The 19,874-nt window shown below is 43.2% G+C and overlaps 1 protein-coding gene across 1 annotated transcript in view; it reads left to right on the forward strand.

Annotated features, from left to right (window-relative positions):
• The window catches only part of CORIN (corin, serine peptidase), a 319,432-nt gene that overhangs the window by 269,451 nt on the left and 30,107 nt on the right, over positions 1 to 19,874 (forward strand). The window contains exons 15-16 of the mRNA XM_073342123.1: positions 6,892 to 7,002; positions 8,798 to 8,927. Coding sequence (XP_073198224.1) covers positions 6,892 to 7,002; positions 8,798 to 8,927 — 241 coding nt within the window. The remainder of the gene's footprint in view (positions 1 to 6,891; positions 7,003 to 8,797; positions 8,928 to 19,874) is intronic.

A 19,874-nucleotide genomic window follows, 5' to 3' on the forward strand; every position in this document is an offset into this window, starting at 1 on the left:
GCAGATGACATTATTGCATTATTCGTACTAATTTGACATCCAGTATCATCTCATACACATACTCACAACTATTCTTCTGGAGACCTAGAATTACTGAGACAGGACCCCTGTGGACCACCAGCTGTCTTCTCTCTGACTTGCATAATGATTAAGGCTACGTTTTAGTCACTGATATTTTTAGTAAAAGTCATGGACAGGTCACGGGCCATAAAGAAAAATTCATGGGCCCGGGACCTGTCCGGGACTTTTACTAAAAATGCCCGCCCTGACTAAACCTTGGGTGGGGGGCTGTGGGTGCTCTGTGGGGGGAGTCCGGGGGTGCCATAGGTGCAGCTGCTGCAGAAATCACAGAGGTCATGAAAAGTCATGGAATCCGAGACTTTCGTGGCCTCCGTGACAGACTCGCAGCCTTAATAATGATTGCTGGATTGAGGTTTTGTCAGCCTACTTCATGGTCAGACCTATTGTAAGTTTGATGACTGTCATGAATATTCCTAAGAGTGTTCAGCGTCCTTTGCCCATAACTAACTGTTTTACCTTAATAATGTTGGGGTTTCCTTGTTCTAATTTATGGACTAGTATATTAATTATATCAAACTCATTAGTGTATATGTCAATTGGTTACTATAACAATTCTGTGATTAAGCATCTGCTGATGTGCCTGTCACAAAATACTCCATACTGGCATCAACTGACTTTTTGCAGTTTCTCATCAACATTCTGCAAAATTTCAGCAAAATTATTTATTGCAAAATTATGTTTTATGCCATTTTATGACCTAGCGTCACTGCTAACGTATGGTAAGCTAAACAATTTACTTTTGCCAAAGTCCATATCCTTATGTTAACTGCTTAAGTTACTATTTTACAGGTTTAGGCCTGTAGTCTTCTTGCATTTCTCTCTTATATCTTGTTTTAATGCATATAAGCTAGTTTTGAACTCAGCGTAACCCATAAGCCAATGCACAGATTACACAAGTCAAGATGTCTCTAAAGCTCTGAATGTTTTGAGATGTGAATAACTGAGAGCAACTTACATTTACACAATAAACTGCAGCTTTTCAGATCAGCTGGGATACTGTACTTATGCTACTTATATGGTTTCCATAACTGTAGAATGATGTCTCACAATCTTTAATGTACTTTTCCTCAAAATGCCCCTGTGAGATACGGAGGTACTATTATCCTCATTTTACAGACAGGAACTGAGGAACAGAGAGACTAAGTGACTTGCCAAAGGTCACATAAGAAGTCTGTGACCTCAAGAAACTGAATCTGGGTCTCCTGAGTCCCAGGCTAGCACACTAACCATTGCACCATCCTTCCTCTCTACTCTTGCTGTCAGTCCTGGGGATGAATTATTCAGGAATGGCAGTAGAGCTTCTCAGCTGAGGGCTCTCTACCTCTGGAATTTGCTCCCCCTTCTCAGCTGGGGGTCCTCTACCTCTGGAATTTTCTCCCCCTTCTCAGCTGAGGGCTCTCTACCTCTGGAATTCGTTCCCCTTGGAGGCCTTCCAGAGCCAGAGTTAGGGAGCTTCAGGGCATGATGTGAGGCGTGGTTGTTTGGTTTAGCTTTTTCTTGATTTTGTACATGCATGTGCGTGCGTGTGTGTGTTCTTGTTTTTCTGGGGTTACATCCTTTGTTCCTGCCCTGAAGACACATGGCTGTTAATGTCACAGTATGTCACAGCAGACAGTATCAGTTTACATTGTTTTATGGTTTTCATTGTGGATTGTTTGATGTATGATAAGATGGGTCTTTTAGTGTTGTAAATAAATGCCTGACCTGTACAGTAATACACTCTATAAACTAATAAGACATATAAAAAAATTAATGAGAGCTAAGGGCCAGAGTCACTAAAGCTACTGCATGATGGTGCTAATTGTACTTCTTTGTGTCAGCCTGCACTGGTGCCCCAGTGGGAAAGCCTGATAAAGTGGGGCTGGTAATGTTGCATGACTGCCCTTCCTGGGGATTTTGCGATGGCATCGGGTAGCTGTAAAATCCTATGGGGACTGTACATGAGCACAAACTGACATCAAAATGATCTTGTGGATACTGGACTGGGATGCAGGAGTATTGAGTTCAGGTCCTGGCTCTGCCGCAAGCTATCTATGTGACCTTGAGCAAGCCACTCCATGCTTCAGTTTCCCACCTCTGAAATGACGATGACAGTACTTCTGAATTTTAGGTATCTTAGGCCTTGTCTTCACTATGAAATTAGGTTGAATTTATAGCAGTCGGTTTTGTAGAAAGCGTTTTTATACAGTCGATTGTGTGTGTCCCCACACAAATGCTCTAGGTGCATGTAGTCGGCGGAGTGTGTCCACAGTACTGAGGCAACCGTCGACTTCCGGAGCGTTGCACTGTGGGTAGCTACTCCACAGTTCCCGCAGCACCGCAACCCATTTGAATTCTGGGTAGAAATCCCAGTGCCTGATGGGGCTAAAACATTGTCGCGGGTGGTTCTGGGTACATATCGTCAGGCCCCCCTTCTCTCCCTCCCTCCGTGAAAGCAAGGGCAGACAATCGTTTTGCGCCTTTTTTCTTGAGTTACCTGTGCAGACGCCATACCACGGCAAGCATGGAGTCTGCTCAGCTAACTGTCACTGTATGTCTCCTGGGTGCTGGCAGACGCGGTATTACATTGCTACACAGCAGCAGTTAATTGCCTTTTGGCAGCAGACAGTGCAGTATGACTGGTAACTGTCATCAACGTAGTCCTGGGTGCTCTTTTAATCGGGTGCCTGGGCAAACATGGGAATGACTCCAGCCAGGTCATTTCCCTTTTAAGTTTCGTCTCATGGCGATTCAGTCCTACCGGCAGTGCACTGTCTTTTAATCTGCAGCCAGCAGAAGACAATGGCTAGCAGTCATACTGCACCGTCTTCTGCCGAGCACCCAGGTGATGACGATGGCTAGCGGTCGTACTGCACAGTCTGCTGCCAGCAAGATGTATAAAGGTAGATGAAGTGGATCAAAACAAGAAATAGACCAGATTTATTTTGTATTCATTTTCTTCTCCCTCCCTCCGTGAAATCAACGGCCTGCTAAACCCCGTTTTGAGTTCTATCCTTGAGGGGACCATTCTGTTTCTTGCAAAGCCACCCCCTTTGTTGATTTTAATTCCCTGAAAGCCAACCCTGTATGCCATGTTGTCCGTCGCCCCTCCCTCCTCCAGAACAACGGCAAACAATCGTTTCACACCCTTTTCCCTGGATTGCCCGAGCAGGAGCAGACACCATAGCACAGCAAGCATGGAGCCTGTTCAGCTCACCGCAGCAGTTATGACCATTGTAAACACCTCGTGCATTATCATGCAGTGTATGCAGAACCAGCACCTGAAAAACCAGACGAGGAGGCGACGGCAGCGCAGTGATGAGGACATGAACACACTTTTCTCTAAAACCGCGTTCCCCCACAATTTGGAGATCATGGTGTTAATGGGGCAGGCTCATGCCGTGGAATGCCGATTCTGGGCCTGGGAAACAAGCACAGAGTGTTGCAGGTCTGGGATGATTCCCAGTGGCTCCAAAACTTTCGCATGAGTAAGGGCACTTTCATGGAACTTTGTGACTTGCTTTCCCCTGCCCTGAAGCACAAGAATACCAAGATGAGAGCAGCCATCACAGTTCACAAGCGAGTGGCAATAGCCAGGTGGAAGCTTGCAATGCCAGACAGCTACCGGTCAGTCGGGAATCAATTTGGAGTGGGCAGATCTACTGTGGGGGTTGCTGTGATGCAAGAAGCCAACGCAATCACTGAGCTGCTGCTATCAAGGGTAGTGACTCTGGGAAATGTGCAGGTCATAGTGGATGGCTTTGCTGCAATGGGATTCCCTAACTGTGGTCACTGAATACGTGCAGCCAGACACCAGAGCAGTTAGAAGAGCACAGCAGGAAGCGGTGCGCATCAGAGAAGCTTTGAAAACCAGTTTCATGACTGGCCAGGGTACTGTGTGACACTTCTGTTTGTTTCTCCTTGATGAAAACCCGCCCCCTTGGTTGACTCTAATTCCCTGTAAGCCACCCGCCCTCCCGCCTTTGATCACATCTTGCTTGCAAAGGAAATACAGTCACTATCATTTAAAAAACATGTATTCTTTATTAATTGATTATAAAAATAGGGAAAGGTAGCCCAGGTGGGGTGTGGGAGGAGGGTAGGAGGGAAGGAAAAGGCCACTTTAAAACTTGTTGAATGCCAGCCTTCTGTTGCTTGGGCTGTCCACTGGGGAGGAGAGGTTGGGTGCCTGGAGCCTCCCACCCCGCGTTCTTGGGTGTCTGGGTGAGGAGGCTATGGAACTTGGGGAGGAGGAAGGGCGGTTAAGCAGCAACTGCAGCGGCAGTCTGTGATCCTGCTGCCATTCATGAACCTCCACCAGATGCTGGAGCATGTCTGTTTGATCCCGCAGTATCCCCAGCGTTTCCTCATGCCTCCTCTGATCTTCCTGCTGCCACCTCTCCTCACGTTCATCAGCCACTGTCCTGTACTCTGCTATTGTGTCCCTCCACACAGCTCTGTCAGTGCCGGACAACTGCATGAGCTCAGAGAACATCTCATCGCGTGTGCGTTTTTTTTCACTGCCTTATCTGAGATAGCTTCTGGGATGGAGGAGGGAGGCTTGAAACATTTGCAGCTGCTGGAGGAAAAAAAGGGAGTGAAGTATTTAAAAAGATACATTTTACAGAACAATGGCTATACTCTTTCACAGTGAACAACACTATTCACATTACATAGCACATGTGATTTTGGTACAAGGTCACATTTTGCATCTTATATTGAGTGCCTGCGGCTTTGGTGTTAGAGATCACACACGCAGGGCCGGGCAACAGAATTCGGCTTGCAGGCGGCCATGGTAAGCCATAGTCTTTTGGCTTCTGCAACCTTCATAACAGCAGCCCCCTCCTTTCCCATACCAAGCAAAGCCCGTTGAGTTGGCCATTTACTGCTGCAGTTTTCCTGTTAATGTGCAGCAGCAGAAACCAAACTAACCCCCTCCCCCCATCCAATTCTCTGGGATGATTGCTTTTCCCCTCCCACCAGTGCCTGGCTGGTATCAGGGAAGTTCCCTGCTAGCCAAACGCTCAGCTCAGCATCAATGTCTCCCCACTCCCACCGTGTGGCTAACTGCAGGGAGGATTTATTTTCAGCCATAGGCAAACAGCCCAGTAGGAACGGCCACTTCTGAAAGTTCCCTTAATCAAATTCCCCTATTTCAACCTGGTTACCATGAATGATATCACTCTCCTGAGGATAAAGAGAGATAAAGAACAGATGTTGCTTGAATGCCAGCAAACACTGGGACCATACGCTGCCAGGCTTTGTCATGCAGTGATACCAGATTACTTGCTACTTAGCATGGCGTGGTAAAGTGTCCTACTATGGAGGACGGAATAAGTCTGCTCTCCCCAGAAACCTTCTGCAAAGGCTTTTAGAGTACCTCTAGGAGTACCTTCATGGAGATGTCCCTGGAAGATTTCCGCTCCATCCCCAGACATGTTAACAGACTTTTCCAATAGCAGTACTGGCCACAAATGCATCCCAAGTCCTCAGGGCTACTTAATCATTAAAAAATACTTGCTTTTATAACATATATTATATTAAAAAAGGTACACTCACCAGAGGTCCTTTCTCCGGCTTCGTTGGGTTGGGAGGGTATTTCAGTCAGGATGATAAAAAGATCCTGGCTGTCGGGGAAAACGGTGTGCTGTGTGCTCTCCCCAAGCTCGTCCTCCTCCTCATCTTCCCCATCTTCAAAATCCTCAGCCATGGTGGAGAGTATCCCATCCTCAGAGTCCACGGACAGGGGTGGGGTAGTGGTGGCGGCCCCCCCTAGAATTGCATGCAGCTCAGTGTAGAAACGGCATGTCTGGGGTTCTGTCACGGAGCGTCCGTTTGATTCTTTGGTTTTCTGGTACGCTTGTCTGAGCTCCTTAAGTTTCACGCGGCACTGTGTTGCGTCCCTGATGTAGCATCTGTCCCTCATGGCCTCTGAGATTTTTTGGCATTTTGTCTTTTGGAACGTAGTTCTGATAGCACAGATTCCTCTCCCCATACAGCGATCAGATCCAGTACCTCCCGTTCGGTCCATGCTGGAGCTCTTTTTCGATTCTGGGACTGCATGGTCACCTGTGCTGATGAGCTCACCTGGCCAAACAGGAAATGAGATTCAAAAGTTCCCGGCGCTTTTCCTGTACACCTGGCCAGTGCATCCTAGTTCAGAGTGCTGTCCAGAGCGGTCACAATGATTGCGCTGTGGGAGGCCAATACCTTCGAATTGTGCCCACACTAACACTAATTCGAAACGGCGATGTCAATTTCAGCGCTAATCCCCTCGTTGGGGAAGAGTACAGAAATCGGTTTTAAGAGCCCTTTATGTTGAAAAAATGGCTTTGTTGTGTGGATGGGTGCAGGGTTAATTCGGATTTAATGCTGCTAAATCCGACATAAACTCGTAGTGTAGACCAGGCCTTAGGGTAAAGGATGAATGTCTAATCAACACAGAATAACTGTCTGGATTAGGATTAGTGCAGTCCAGCAAAAAGTGAGAAACAAAAGTTTCCATCTAAAGTTTGTGAGGGACTCCAATGCTATAGTGGTAGGATCATAGTTGAAACTTGGTAGGTAGGATGCACTGAAACATGTACCCTGGCCATGCTATTTCCAGACACTACTTCCCACCTTTGAGGTTTGCTGGCCTACCACGGATCCCCTCCAGCTAAGTCCTCCTCCCCACCCCGAACAGATTTTCTGCCTGCTGACTCTATCCCCCTGCTCCATAAACCTGCTCTGAACTTGTCCCTATGCCTTTACCCAATCATATCCTAGTGTGCATTTTTATGATAGCCGTTTTTAAGATCATCATCTTAATATTTGTGTTTGTCTTGGCAGCATTTTGCAAGGCAGATGAGCTTGAATGTGCCAGTCATGATTGTGTGCCACGTGAAGTGTGGTGCGATGGGCAGCTAGACTGCATGGACAACTCAGACGAATGGAACTGTGGTAAGTCTCATCTGTGCTACTGGATGGAAGTAATGTTGTGGATGGTAAATGTCATGAAATAGTTGAGTTTTTTTAACATTTTTCCAAAGTGGGGCTGGAAGAACTTGGACTAGGAGCCTGTTCCAGGAAAGCATGAAAGTCAGTACAAACTGTACAGTGGGCAAGGGAGAAAGAGAGAGGGTTAGATGACAAATGTGTGGATACTGCAAGGTGCAGGAGGAGATAAGATGAGAGAAGTGATGTTGACTGAATGGAAATGTGGAGAGCTTCTGAAGTGAGGAGTAGAGTCTTGAGACTGCTGTAAAAGAAGGCAGAGAGGCAATGAAGAAACTGAAGTATACAAATGACTTGGGCAGAATGACTAGGGCTTTGATCCTGTACTCATTGAACTTCATGTCAGAATTCCCATTGACTTCAATGGTGCTGAGAAGAAAATAAGCCTGGCAGCTCCATTTTGAATGTACTGGAGTGAGAAAGGGGACAGTCAGCAGAGAAATCTGGCTATTACCCACCTGCAGTACCAGCATCCATAAAAAGGCCTCATGCTTTTATGTGTTATTAAAATAAGAATTCTCAAAGCATGGCTGTTTGAGTAAGAATTATGTGAGTCCCACATAAGCAATAGCAATATCTGAAGGAAGCAGGATGTGTGTGTGTGTTGTGGTGTCCTGGCCCATATACCCGAACTCCACCAGACAGCAATTGGCTGCACTGTATATGTGATGCTATCTGAAGCTAATCTATTTCTCTGTGTGAAGGTAATACGGTACCACGAAGAAATCGGATGTTTTATGACATTTTTAGTGTAAAACAGAAAGATATCCTGTTGTTTAGAGAAACAAATATTCTTTATTCATACTGCTGAGAAAATACATTGTGCACACATCCATCAAAATTACTTAGGCAGTGGAGACAAAAAGTCCTATAAACATGAGTTAGAAGTATCGAGAAGGAGGAATCAAAGATTAATATATAATTTTCTTATAGAGAGGTAAAGGCAGTGTAGTATGAATGAAAAATGCTTAATGACTAAGTGAGTTCGGATGAATGAAATTCAAGAATAAGTGAGAAGTACAAAGTCTAAATAAAAACAATATGTATTTGGGGAAAAATGCACACAAAAAACCTTCTGTCAAGAGTTCCTGTCACAAACTGTAGTACTATAGGGCACCTAAGTTTACCTCAGTGCATTTTTGGCCATTTGGAAGCTTTCTTGTGCAGGATCAAAACAAAGGCAGACATTAAGCCAATAAGCAGGTTGGGGAAAGAGATGATGATAATGGCAGAGGATGGTCTTTTTTGTGGTCAATAGCTATTGATTGTTCTTCATTTCTATAAACACACCTGATATAGTCATAATAGGAGCAATATAAATTTATCAAGGGCCAGATTCTGATACTGTTCTTATATTGAGTAGCACCTTATTCCACAAGTGGTCTCATAGATTTCAGTTGGACTACTTGTGGAGTAAGGTACTACTCAACATGAGTTAGGCTGTCAGTCTGGCCCCATATAAACAAATGATGAATTGAAGTGGTTCGGTTTGATCTAAACTTCAGGATGTCTCTCTTGTTTGTTATCTTATGTACTGTCTTGTCTAGGACTACCTAGAGTCTGATGGGCACTGCTGCCTCCTTCTTGAATTAAATCTTCATAAAGTATAGAGGAGATAAAAAATAACTGGATCTTGCATTACTCAAAGACACTTTTGAAAGTATTCTTATATTTACAATGTAACAAACAGCATACCAACTAGCTGAAGAAATACTTAAGTTACTTTTCTTTTTCTTTGCAGTGACCCTATCTAAAAACACAAGCTCTTTGGCATTCCTGACTATTCACAGGTCAGCTACTGACTACCATGTTTGTGCTGATGAGTGGCAAGAAAAGTTAAGCCAACTGGCCTGCAATCAAATGGGTTTAGGGTAAGGTCAGTAGTTTGTAGCATTGATGAATTTCCCCGGCTGATGGGGGCAGCAGAGTTAGTTGAGTCTATTGTGACTATTGTTAGTGTGACCTGCGTGAGATTAAATTTAGTACAAAAAGGGTTAGTAAAGGAAAGGGGTAATGGAATTCTATGAACTCTTGAAAGCAAACTCTCATTAAAATTCTGACACTTTATAAACACTACACAACTGTAATTAAAGGAGGTAGTTAAAAAGATAACCTTTCAGCCAGGTATTGGAAAGTAAATTGAATTTATAATTATTTTTGAAACTAATTATAGCTTTGAAATTTGATACTGTATTTGTTCCTAGCGACTAAAAAACAAACAGTTTGCTTTATGAAACAGAAAGGAGAAACTGTGGTAATTTCAGATTGTTCAGTGGAGTTCTGTAATTAGAATGTATCCATGAGAATTTTAAAAAGGGTTTTATCCGACACTCACCTCCCCAGTCAGAGCCCCTGTCATTTTCATTAAAAAGAAGGATGGATCCTTAAGGCTGTGCATGGACTACTGTGCCCTAAATAAAATTACCATGCAAAAATTGCTACCCCTAATCCCAGTGCTCATAGACCAAGTAAGAATGGCCTGGTTAGTCACCAAGCTGGATGTGAGGAGCACCTGTAATCTAGTCAGGGTCTGTCCAGAGGACTAACAGAAAACTGCATTTTGACTATGATAGGTGTTAGGGCCCATAATGAGAGCTCTCTGACCTACTGGTGAGAGTCAGGAGTAGGGTCAGGTCATGGTCACACCAAAGGTCAAAGGGGGACTCAGAAGTCATGCCAAGGGTCACAGCTTGAATCAGCAATGGGGAACAAGGTGTGGTCACAGGAATAGGGACAAATATGGGGAAAAGGAACAAGGCAGGGAGGTGGGGACTTGGTCTCAGCAGTCTGGGCAGCAACCAGCCTAGCAACTAGTTGCTCAGAAAAGGGATGGGACAGGAATAGGAAGCTTTATGATCAGTAGTGTCCAATCAGCCATCTGCTGTTAGTCATCTGACCCCACTGAATCAGCAGGTGTAGCTTCTGGTGTGTGAGTGGGAGATATTAGCAGCAGTTCCCACATCAGTTCTTGCAACATGATGATATACAGAGTAAGGCTCCTGCTTGGCAGCTGCCCAGGCCTAGGATCAAGACTGGTGGTGCCTGATGCAACCCCATCTCCTAGGGTAATCCACGGGGTCAGACTTCTCTGCGTGATTCCTGTGGAAGGTCCATACTTTTGCAGGGGTGTGCACATGATGAGCTGGCTCCCAAGAGAATTCTTCAGGTCCATAACTATCCCAATCGATCAGATAGTACAGGGGCCCTCTATGCATTTGGGGGTCCAGGCTGTCGTGGACGAGATATGTCTCATGGTCTTGAACTTGAACCAGGGGTAGAGGTGGTTCCTGCTGGGGTTTCCCGTAGGTCTTCCCTTGGGGTTTTCCCACTTTTACCCAACCAGGGAACCTCTTTTATACTGTTTTTCCGACCATGCTTAACACCCTGTGCACACGCATTAGAGTTTCAACCCTCTTTTCCTTATCTGTACTTCCACACCCCATGAATATTTGGGTGCCCCATTTTTCATAGGTTATCTTAGTTCCTCTTATTCTCATTAGCATCTACACACAACATGTGTCCATGGTAACCTGCAATCAGAACAGGACATTCCATGATGTTACAATCAGGCGTCTTGTGGTCTTGGACAGTACGTTGCGGTTTATTTTTCCATAACATCACCTATTGGCTCATCTTTTACAGTAATCTTCTAACCTACCTGGCATATGGTTATTCCTAAGTTACCCACTCATGTCAAAAAGAACAGAAGTACTTGTGGCACCTTAGAGACTAACAAATCTATTAGAGCATAAGCTTTCGTGGGCTACAGTCCATTGTTGCTACTCTGAAACCACTCATGTCAAGCATTCTTAAGCCTACGACCTACTATGGCTAAACTAAAATCTTACAGGCCTCAGCCTGTAGGCTTTGCATTCTAGCCATGCTTTACTTATATATCTAATACACAGTCATCACTCCTACCTATTTGTCAATCTATTGTTCAAGCACCTGGTTGACCTTTTCTGATTGGCCATCCATATGAGGGTAATGTGTGGTGGATGCATGATCTGGACATCTTGGAGGGAAAACTCATCCTTCCAGAACCTGGATATGACTTGGAAGCCACAGTCTGTGGTAAGATGTTTTGGGAGGCCATGGAGGTGGAAGATATGTGTGACTAGAAGGCATGCAGTAGTTTCCACGTGTGCATGGTACAAAATTGGCTGTTTTGGTGAGTTGGTCCGTGATAGTTAGTATGGTGTTAGGCCTTCAGATTCGGGTAGTTCCACTATAAAAATCAAGGGTAATATGTGACCAGGGCCAGGAAAGGGTCCCAGGTTGGCATCAGAAGGCCAAAAGTCCTGCTCTAGAGGAGTTTTGTGCAAGCACAGATATTGCAGGACCTGATGTAGGACCAAATGTCACCTTGCATTTGTGGCCACCAGAACAAGTGGGCTACAACTCAGAGTCTTGGATTGCCCAAAGTCACCTGCCTAAGGGGTATCACGATGTATGCACAGTACTTCCAGTCTTGGAAAACCCTTGGGGATGGATAGGGAGCCATTGATATAGAGGAGGTTATTGACCCAGGGATAGTGGTGTTGGATTATTAGGGAGAGCTGCTCAAAGCATGGTAAGGAAGTCCGAGGCTACAGACCCACAAATTAAATCATGTGGTTTTAATGTGTAAGGTGGCGGTTCTTTGGGGTTAGTGGGTTCTGAATAGTATTCCCCTTTTCGTCAGAGGGCATCAGCCTAGCCATTCATGTTGCCTGGATTATACATGATTATGAAATCGAATCTTGAAAAGAATAGGGCCCAACACAACTGATGCTGATTCAGTGCTTCGGCAGATCATAGATATTCTAGATTCTTATGGTCAGTTAAAACTAGGATGGGATGTTTGGCCCCCACCCAGGCAGTGTTGCCAATTCTCACATGGAGCCTTCATGGCAAATAACCCCTTGTCTGCTATTTCATAATTGCATAGCTTTTTTTTGACTACCGCTCTACATTGGGTAGATGTTTTCAGAGAACTATCCACGAGTCCAAGATCTCTTTCTTGAGAGGTAACAGCTAATTTAGACCCAATCATCTTTTATATTTAGTTGGGATTACTTTTCCAATGTGCATTACTTTACAGTTATCAACATTGAATTTCATCTGCCATTTTGTTGTTCAGTCATCCAGTTTAGTGAGGTCCTTTTGTAACTCTTCGCAGTCAGCTAACAATAAATGTTGATGTCTCCTGATTCTTCAGAAAACTGAAGTCAGGTTCTTTTTTCCTACTCTTGAGGCAAAATTCTGTCAGTCATCTGAAGCTTCATTTTCTCAGCTTATTTTCATTACACAGTGACAGAGCCAATAATGGCATAAATCATCTTTGAAGGAGGTCTTTGAGAAAAATGAGGAACACAATACATTTACCAGAACCAGTTGTGGAAAGAAGGAATTTGAACGACTATAACATATTTAGTTCTTCTTTAGACCTTAAGCCAGGTTGGCAGTGAATACATCACTTATGTGAACATTTTCTGCATTGGCAGGGAGAGGGACTAGATGATGTAATGTTTTCAGGATTTCAAATTGCTTTGAAATCACACTTCAAGTCATATACCTCACCTGTTTGCCATTGACATCCTATATGGTTTATTAGATATAAAATGGCCTCTAACAAGAAAGCCTGTAATAGTAGACTGATAACATTTGACATGTTGTCAGTAGGTTGCTTATTTCCAGACACAATTTAGTAGGATGGATTATATATTAAGTTAGAATATATATTATATAAAGCAAGAAAATATCAATGACAAATGATTTTCCCTTGCAATAGTCACATTCTGTTCTAAGGGTAATAACATCTTGAGCAAAACTTTTTTTGTGTGCATGGACATTCATAATAATCCAGATCATAAAGTGATTTTAAAAAGGGAATATTTTGTGATTTACATTCCCCACCACCATGAATAAATTTAAAGATCTAAACAAATAAATGCCACCTGTATGATGCCATTATACAGAAGGCATTTGTTATATAGATATATGTTTGTTTAATAATAGTTTATGTGAGTCTATGTTACCTTATGCCTGAAATTACAAGGAAAGGTAGTACATGGTACTTTTCTTCTCTGTACAGTTGTTCAAGATAGAAAACATAGTTTTATTTAGTAGTGAATTCCCAGATGATAAGTCCCAGTGCTCTGTAGTCTTTAGAACATAGAAGGAATGGCTTTCTAACTCAGGGGTGAGCAAACTATGGCCTGGGGGCCGCATGCAGCCCTTCAGATGTTTTAATCTGGCCCTTGAGCTTCTGCTGGGGAGCAGGGTCCGGGGCTTGCCCCGCTCCAACGCTCCAGTGCATGCCATGCCGCTCTGTGGCTCTGCGTGGCTCCCAGAAGCAGCAGCATGTTCCCACTCCAGCTCCTATGCAGAGGGGCAGCCAGGGGGCTCCACACATTGCCCCCGCAGCTCCCATTGGCTGGCAACCATAGCCAATGGGAACTGCAGGGGCAGCGCCCTGCAGACGGGGCAGCGCCCTGCAGACAGGGCAGCACACAGAGCCGCCTGGTCGGGCCTCCGTGTAGGAGCCAGGAGTGGGACGTGCCGCTGCTTCCAGGAGCTGCTTGAGGTAAGCACTGCCCGGAGCCTGCACCTCCGACCCCCTCCCGTGCCTCAACCCCCTGCCCCAGTCCTGATCCCTGTCCCACCCTCCGAACCCCTCAGTCCCAGCCCAGAGCACCCTCTTGCACTCCAAAGCCCGCACCCCCAGCCGGAACCTGCACCCCAACCCCCTGCCAGAGCCCTCTCCCGCACCCTGAACTCCTCATTTCTGGCCCCACTCCAGAGCCCACACCCACAGCTGGATCCCTCACCCCCTTCTGCACCCCAACCCCCAATTTCATGAGCATTCATGGTCACCATACAATTTCCATACCCAGATGTGGCCCTTGGACCAAAAAGTTTGCCAACCCCTGTTTTAACTGCTTTTGGATCTTTGTTTGTTTGTTTATTTTAAGAATTGAGAATTTATTAACCGCAAACAAATGAATAGAATTTAAGGACAATGAAATGTGGTTCTGTTAAATGAATTTAGCAATTGGTTCCAAATACACATGAATAACGTTTCTAAATGACAGATTCTAAAACATCAGTCAGTTTGAAAATGTACATATTATAAACTTGACCTCTGGTAGCTGGAGCAACATAAAAAATAACCCAGTTTCTGCCTATTGTACTAAACACAGGCTATTTGCCTGGCTGACAGTCAATACTAATTCCATACAGATTGTATTTTTTCTACAGTTTGTTACAGTGCAACATAATGATGTGATATGATCCCTGGCTCTGAAAAGGGCAGAGCACCCTGTTATAGTAGTTCTGTATCTTGAATTTAGTAAATTCTGTTGAAGTGCAAATCCAGATAGCCTCCAGATTACTCTTTCTTAGCTGTATTGTCTCTGTATTTCTAACAAGAGTAAAGAGCCATTAAAAACTTATTTTTGTTTGTAAAGTATGCAGATATGAGACTGAATTCAAACAAGAAGCAATTTTAAGTAATAATCTGTCACTTTTCTGACAATAATTGTAATTTAACTCCTTTTTGTTGGGTAAGTATGTAATATCATCCAAATTGCTGTAGTCCTGCATAATAGAACACGCACCTCACAGTCAGTGCTAGATTCAGAAGTGTAAGGGCTTGTCTACATGGAGACTTAATGCATGGCAAACCAGAATATGAATGTACAGTGAACTAGCTTTCCATGCACTAACTGGCCATGTGGACCTTACTACCATGCTCTGAAAGTTCCATAGTACTCTTTGATGTACTGCTATTTAAGTGTAACCTTAACACAGAATTTCTTGGCTTTCTGGTGTTATAGATGCCTAGTTTCAACTTTAACTCCAACATAATTATTTTGTTGAGAATTTTCTTAGATTTTAAAAATCAGCTCTGTTACAATACCATGTTACCTCTGATGTCCATTGTAGATTTCTAAAAGAGATGTATTGATCTAGACATCTGTGCAGTATTGATATGGGGTGAAATTTTCAAATGCATCAAAGTCCCGTTTTAAAAAAGTAACTGAGGCTCAGATCTTCAAAGTATTTAGCCACCTAATTCCCATTGACATACCTTTGAGGATCTGGGTGTTAGGAGCCTAAATCCCATTTCATTTTGAAAATGGGCCTTAGGCCTCTAAGTCACTTAGGTGCTTTTGAAAATCCATAGGCCTTGCCTTCACTATATAGCTAACTCAATAACTATAACTATATAGCTAACTAATAATTTAGTATTACCATCAGAGCGCCATGGAGTCACTGAGTAAAACAGAACAGCACTATAAAACTTTATTATCTGCAGTTCTGGACTTAAATTTTACATGCTATGGGGGTTTTGTGGGTTAAGAAACCCATAAGTTGAGGCTTCAGCTAGCTGCCATGCTGACTGATCTGGAGCTCAGAAATTCTAACATCATTCATTCAAGCTATATGTATCCATGCAGATCTTATAATACCCACAGGACTATTCAGTTACGCACATATGGTCTGTGTATTCATGTAGGTATTCTAATGGAACCCTGGAATCATGTGGGTATTATAATGACCTCATAATGCATTTCAGTAGTTCCATACAGGTACTATCATGGGGGTATTATAATGGCACATTGATTCTGGCAGAGCTGCTCAGCTCTTCGTGGACTCTGTTGGAGAATCTGATCTTAGTAATCACCACATTTTAATGTTTTAATACATTTTAATGTAAATGGATTCATCTAGGAACAAAGAATGTAGAGCATACTTATAGGATGGGGGACTTTATCCTGGGAAGCAGTGACTCTGAAAAAGATTTGGGGTTCATTGTGGATAATTAACTGAACATGAGCTCCCACAGTGTGACACAGTGGTCAAAGGAGCTATTGCGATCCTGGAATGCATTAACAGGGGAATCTTGAGTAGGAGTAGAGAGGTTATTATTTTTACCTCTCTATTTGGCATTAGTGCAACCACTACTGGAATATTGTGTCTAGTTCTGGTGCCCACAATTCAAGAAGGATGTTGGTAAATTGGAGAGGATTCAGAGAAGAGACACAAGAATAATTAAGGTTTCAGAGTAGCAGCCGTGTTAGTCTGTATCTGCAAAAAGAAAAGGAGTACTTGTGGCACCTTAGAGACTAACAAATTTATTTGAGCATAAGCTTTTGTAGCTCACGAAAGCTTATGCTCAAATAAATTTGTTAGTCTCTAAGGTGCCACAAGTACTCCTTTTCTTTTTAAGAATAATTAAAAGACTAGAAAACTTGCCTTATAGTGATAGACCAAAGAGCTCCATCTATTTAGCTTAACAAAGAGAAGGTTAAAAGGGTTGACTTGATTACTGTCTATAAGTATCTACTGGGGAACAAATATTTAATAATTGGCTCTTCAATCAAGCTGAGAAAGGTACAACACAATCCAATGGCTGGAAGTTAAAGCTAGACAAATTCAGACTGGAAATAGGGTATAAAGTTTTAATGGTGAGAGTAATTAAATTAGTGCCAATGTCAACAGATTAAAACAAACTTGGAGTTTCTGGGCCAGGTGATTTTTGAGATATAAGCCAATCAAATGTTAGGAAACCTTGCAAGAAGTGCAAGCTCTTCTTCTTCTTTATGAACTGTGCATATCTCCAAAATACTTTATTATTAAACAGGTTTAGTATGGTAATGCCTAAGATCCAAGAGTGCAGTCCCATTGTGCTAGGCACTGTACAAACAACAGTAGATGGTTCCCTGCCCTGAACAGCTTACAATGTAAGTAGACAGGACATCCATAGGATGGGGAAAAGGGTAGAACATACAAGATTCTTATAAACAGAGTGAATACTGTGATGGCAGCAAGTATAGTGTGAGTTCCACAATATTTTTTGTGGAGGGGCATGGGGGATGGAGTTTATTTAGCAAGGAATCAGTCAATAGAAAGAAAAGAAAAGGGAAAGGGGTGTGGGGGAAAGGCCAGGGGAGTAGATGATGTGTAGCGATGCTAAAGTGAAGAGACTGTGAGGGAGGGGAAAGGGAAGGGTTGGTGCAAATAGCCAATCAGCACAGGCCAGAGAGAGTCCAGTCAAAACTGTAGGAAGTTCTCCAAAAGCATGTATGTCTTTAAAAAACAAACAACAAAAAACACACTTGAAAATCACACTGTTGATCAAAATCCTTGTTCCTTCTAGAGTTAAAAATAAAACCTCAGATGACTAACCCTGAGAGAAGTTAGGGAAGAAACAATTTTCTTCCTTTGTCCAGGTTGTATTCCATGGGTGAAATTCTGTGCCATATCTGTAAGAGGTGCACTACGGATCTTGCAGCCAGGAGATGGGAGTGGCTTAAATGGCCATCTTTGCACCCTCACAAGCTTGAGGGCTCTCTTGTTAGCAAAGAGTGAAGCTGAATAGAGCAGGTTAAGTTGAAGAAGTGGAACATTATTAAATCTTGTGCACTGCTTTGTTCATGTGGTTGAGTTGCTTCCAGCCTAACTCCATTTATTCCCTGTTCCCTTGTTGTCGTGTCAATAACAGCCCCTGCAGGGAACATGGGCACTCTGACTCCATTTCCATTGATCATGATACAGGGGCCTCTGTAAGTATTATGGCTGCCTCTGGGCTGCAGAGCTGCCCAGAAACTCCACCACAGGCCCGACCTGAGTCATACCATGCTACTCCTGCTCCAAACTGTGTCCCTGGCACTGTCCACTATGCCTAGGTTTGTGGAATGGGGAAGAGGGGGCATCAGGAACTAGATTTAATACTTAGTCACTTTCAGAGCATTCAAATGATAGTGTCCTTTTAAAGGTGGTGAATGGATATATTATTATAGAATATAATCTGGAATTACTTCTTTTTATAAATACAAAGCATAGGTTAGCTACAGTCTGTTTGTTTTACCTTATTAAGATCACACAATATTTGGGGTAATACAGAGATTTACAAACTTCATTGCACTGCGACCCCCTTCTGACAACAAAAATTACTACACGACTCCAGCACGGGGGACTGAAGCCTGAGCCCACCCAAGCCACACCGCCCTGAGGGGATAGGAGAGCCAAAGCCAGCTGGCTTCAGCCCCGCCACCCAGGGCTGAAGCCCAAGCCCAAGCCCCAAAGCCCCAGCCCCACTGCCCAGGGCTGAAGCTGAAGCCCAAGCCTTGCTGCCCAGAGTCGGGGGCTCAGGCTTGGGCTTTGACCCTGGGCCCCAGCAAGTCTAACACCAGCCCTGACGACCCCATTAAAACGGGGTCCCAAGCCACAGTTCGAGAACCACTGGGGTAATATAAGCTTGCATCCATCAACTGGCATGATGATGTTCATGTTTAAAAATACATTTTTCTGAATTATATATTTTATAAATTACATATTTGGTGAAAGCCACACAATGGATAAAACACCATTCTACAAAATTATGAAGTAATGGAGAAGTTGCTCATGGCAGATTCTTCATACAAAGAAGACAGGTCAAAAATGTTAAACAAATGGTTTTGTGAACATTGTTGGAGGAGATGGAAGGGGAAATGAGAAAATACTGGAAATTAATAGAAGGAGACAGCTGTGTCTGTTTACCATAAGCAGACACAGGAGGTAGAAGCTCTTTGCTGCAGAAGAGCTTTCATCTGATGAGGTGAAAACTGTTTTAAAAGTGCTTACTAGCAACCGCTGGTGGCTAGTAGATCATGGAGTGATAATTGTTTAATATGCCCAGAGGAGATTAGAGAAGGAAACCATACAATGGACAGAATCCAAGGACAGGACCTTAGAGTCTAATTAATTCTGCCAGTCCTGCTGAGAGTATTTCCATATGGTAGCACTGACAGCCATTGCCAAAAAATCATGCTTAGTCGATCATCAACAACTTGTATAGTAAGCTAACCAATGGATGCTACCTGTTTTAAACCACTGTAAAAGTAATATAGCTCAGATTTAAAAATAGCCTAATGCCATGTGCTGCCCTATGAGAAAGATGCAGGAGAAATCTCTAGGCCCTTTGACATTTTTCCTGTTTTTTTTTTTTTTTGTTGTTCCTTCCATTGGCTGGAATCCAGAATTTGAGTTATTGTTAGACTTTAGTTGATGCAGACCTGGCAAACTAACTCACTGCTGACATAGAGCATGATGTACCATATTGTTAATTTTTATGGCTAATAGATCATTCTTTACAGGAAAACCATGAGGTGTCTGGAGCCATTTATGAGCTATGTCCTCTCCTTCATATAGCAATTCAAACATATCAAAAACAGCAACTTATTTAGTAGATACACAGGCAGAGTTGTTAGCATAATAACAGATAATGGCTGGGCTCAAGAGGTGTAAGTCTGAAAATATCATTTAGTGGAACCATTCCAATCTATATTCAGTTGTCTGTTGGACAGATGTAGACTCCCAGGTTCCTCTAGCTATTTGTTTTGTTTAGCAGACTTGAAAACTTGGACTCAGACTGTTAAATTCTATAACTGAAGTCCAGTTTTATCTTTACATTTTTACAGGTTAACAAGCTTCTGATGGTCAGTATCAATTAGAAAACCCCAAACTCTCTACTACTACTACGTGTGTGTGTATAATATATAATATAACGTAATTTCCCACATGTGTAATTAAAAAAGTACAAGAAGGAATTTTATTTTTTAACATTAGATAAGTGATTTATTTTAAAGTATACTAAGTGTTATCCCTCTCTTCTCCCATAAAGGATTCCTTAGCTATCAAGCTTAGGGATTCTATAATCTTCTGAGTAGGAGCGTGGTCTTGGACATAACAGAAACTTCTGTATTAGATCAAATGGATGGGTCTGAAAAACAAATTAGTTTTCCAGGAAAGGGACAAACAGTAACAGATTTCCTAGGTGGGGGCGGGGG

This window comes from Lepidochelys kempii, chromosome 4, assembly GCF_965140265.1.
Source record: "Lepidochelys kempii isolate rLepKem1 chromosome 4, rLepKem1.hap2, whole genome shotgun sequence".
Lineage (NCBI taxonomy): Eukaryota > Metazoa > Chordata > Testudines > Cheloniidae > Lepidochelys > Lepidochelys kempii.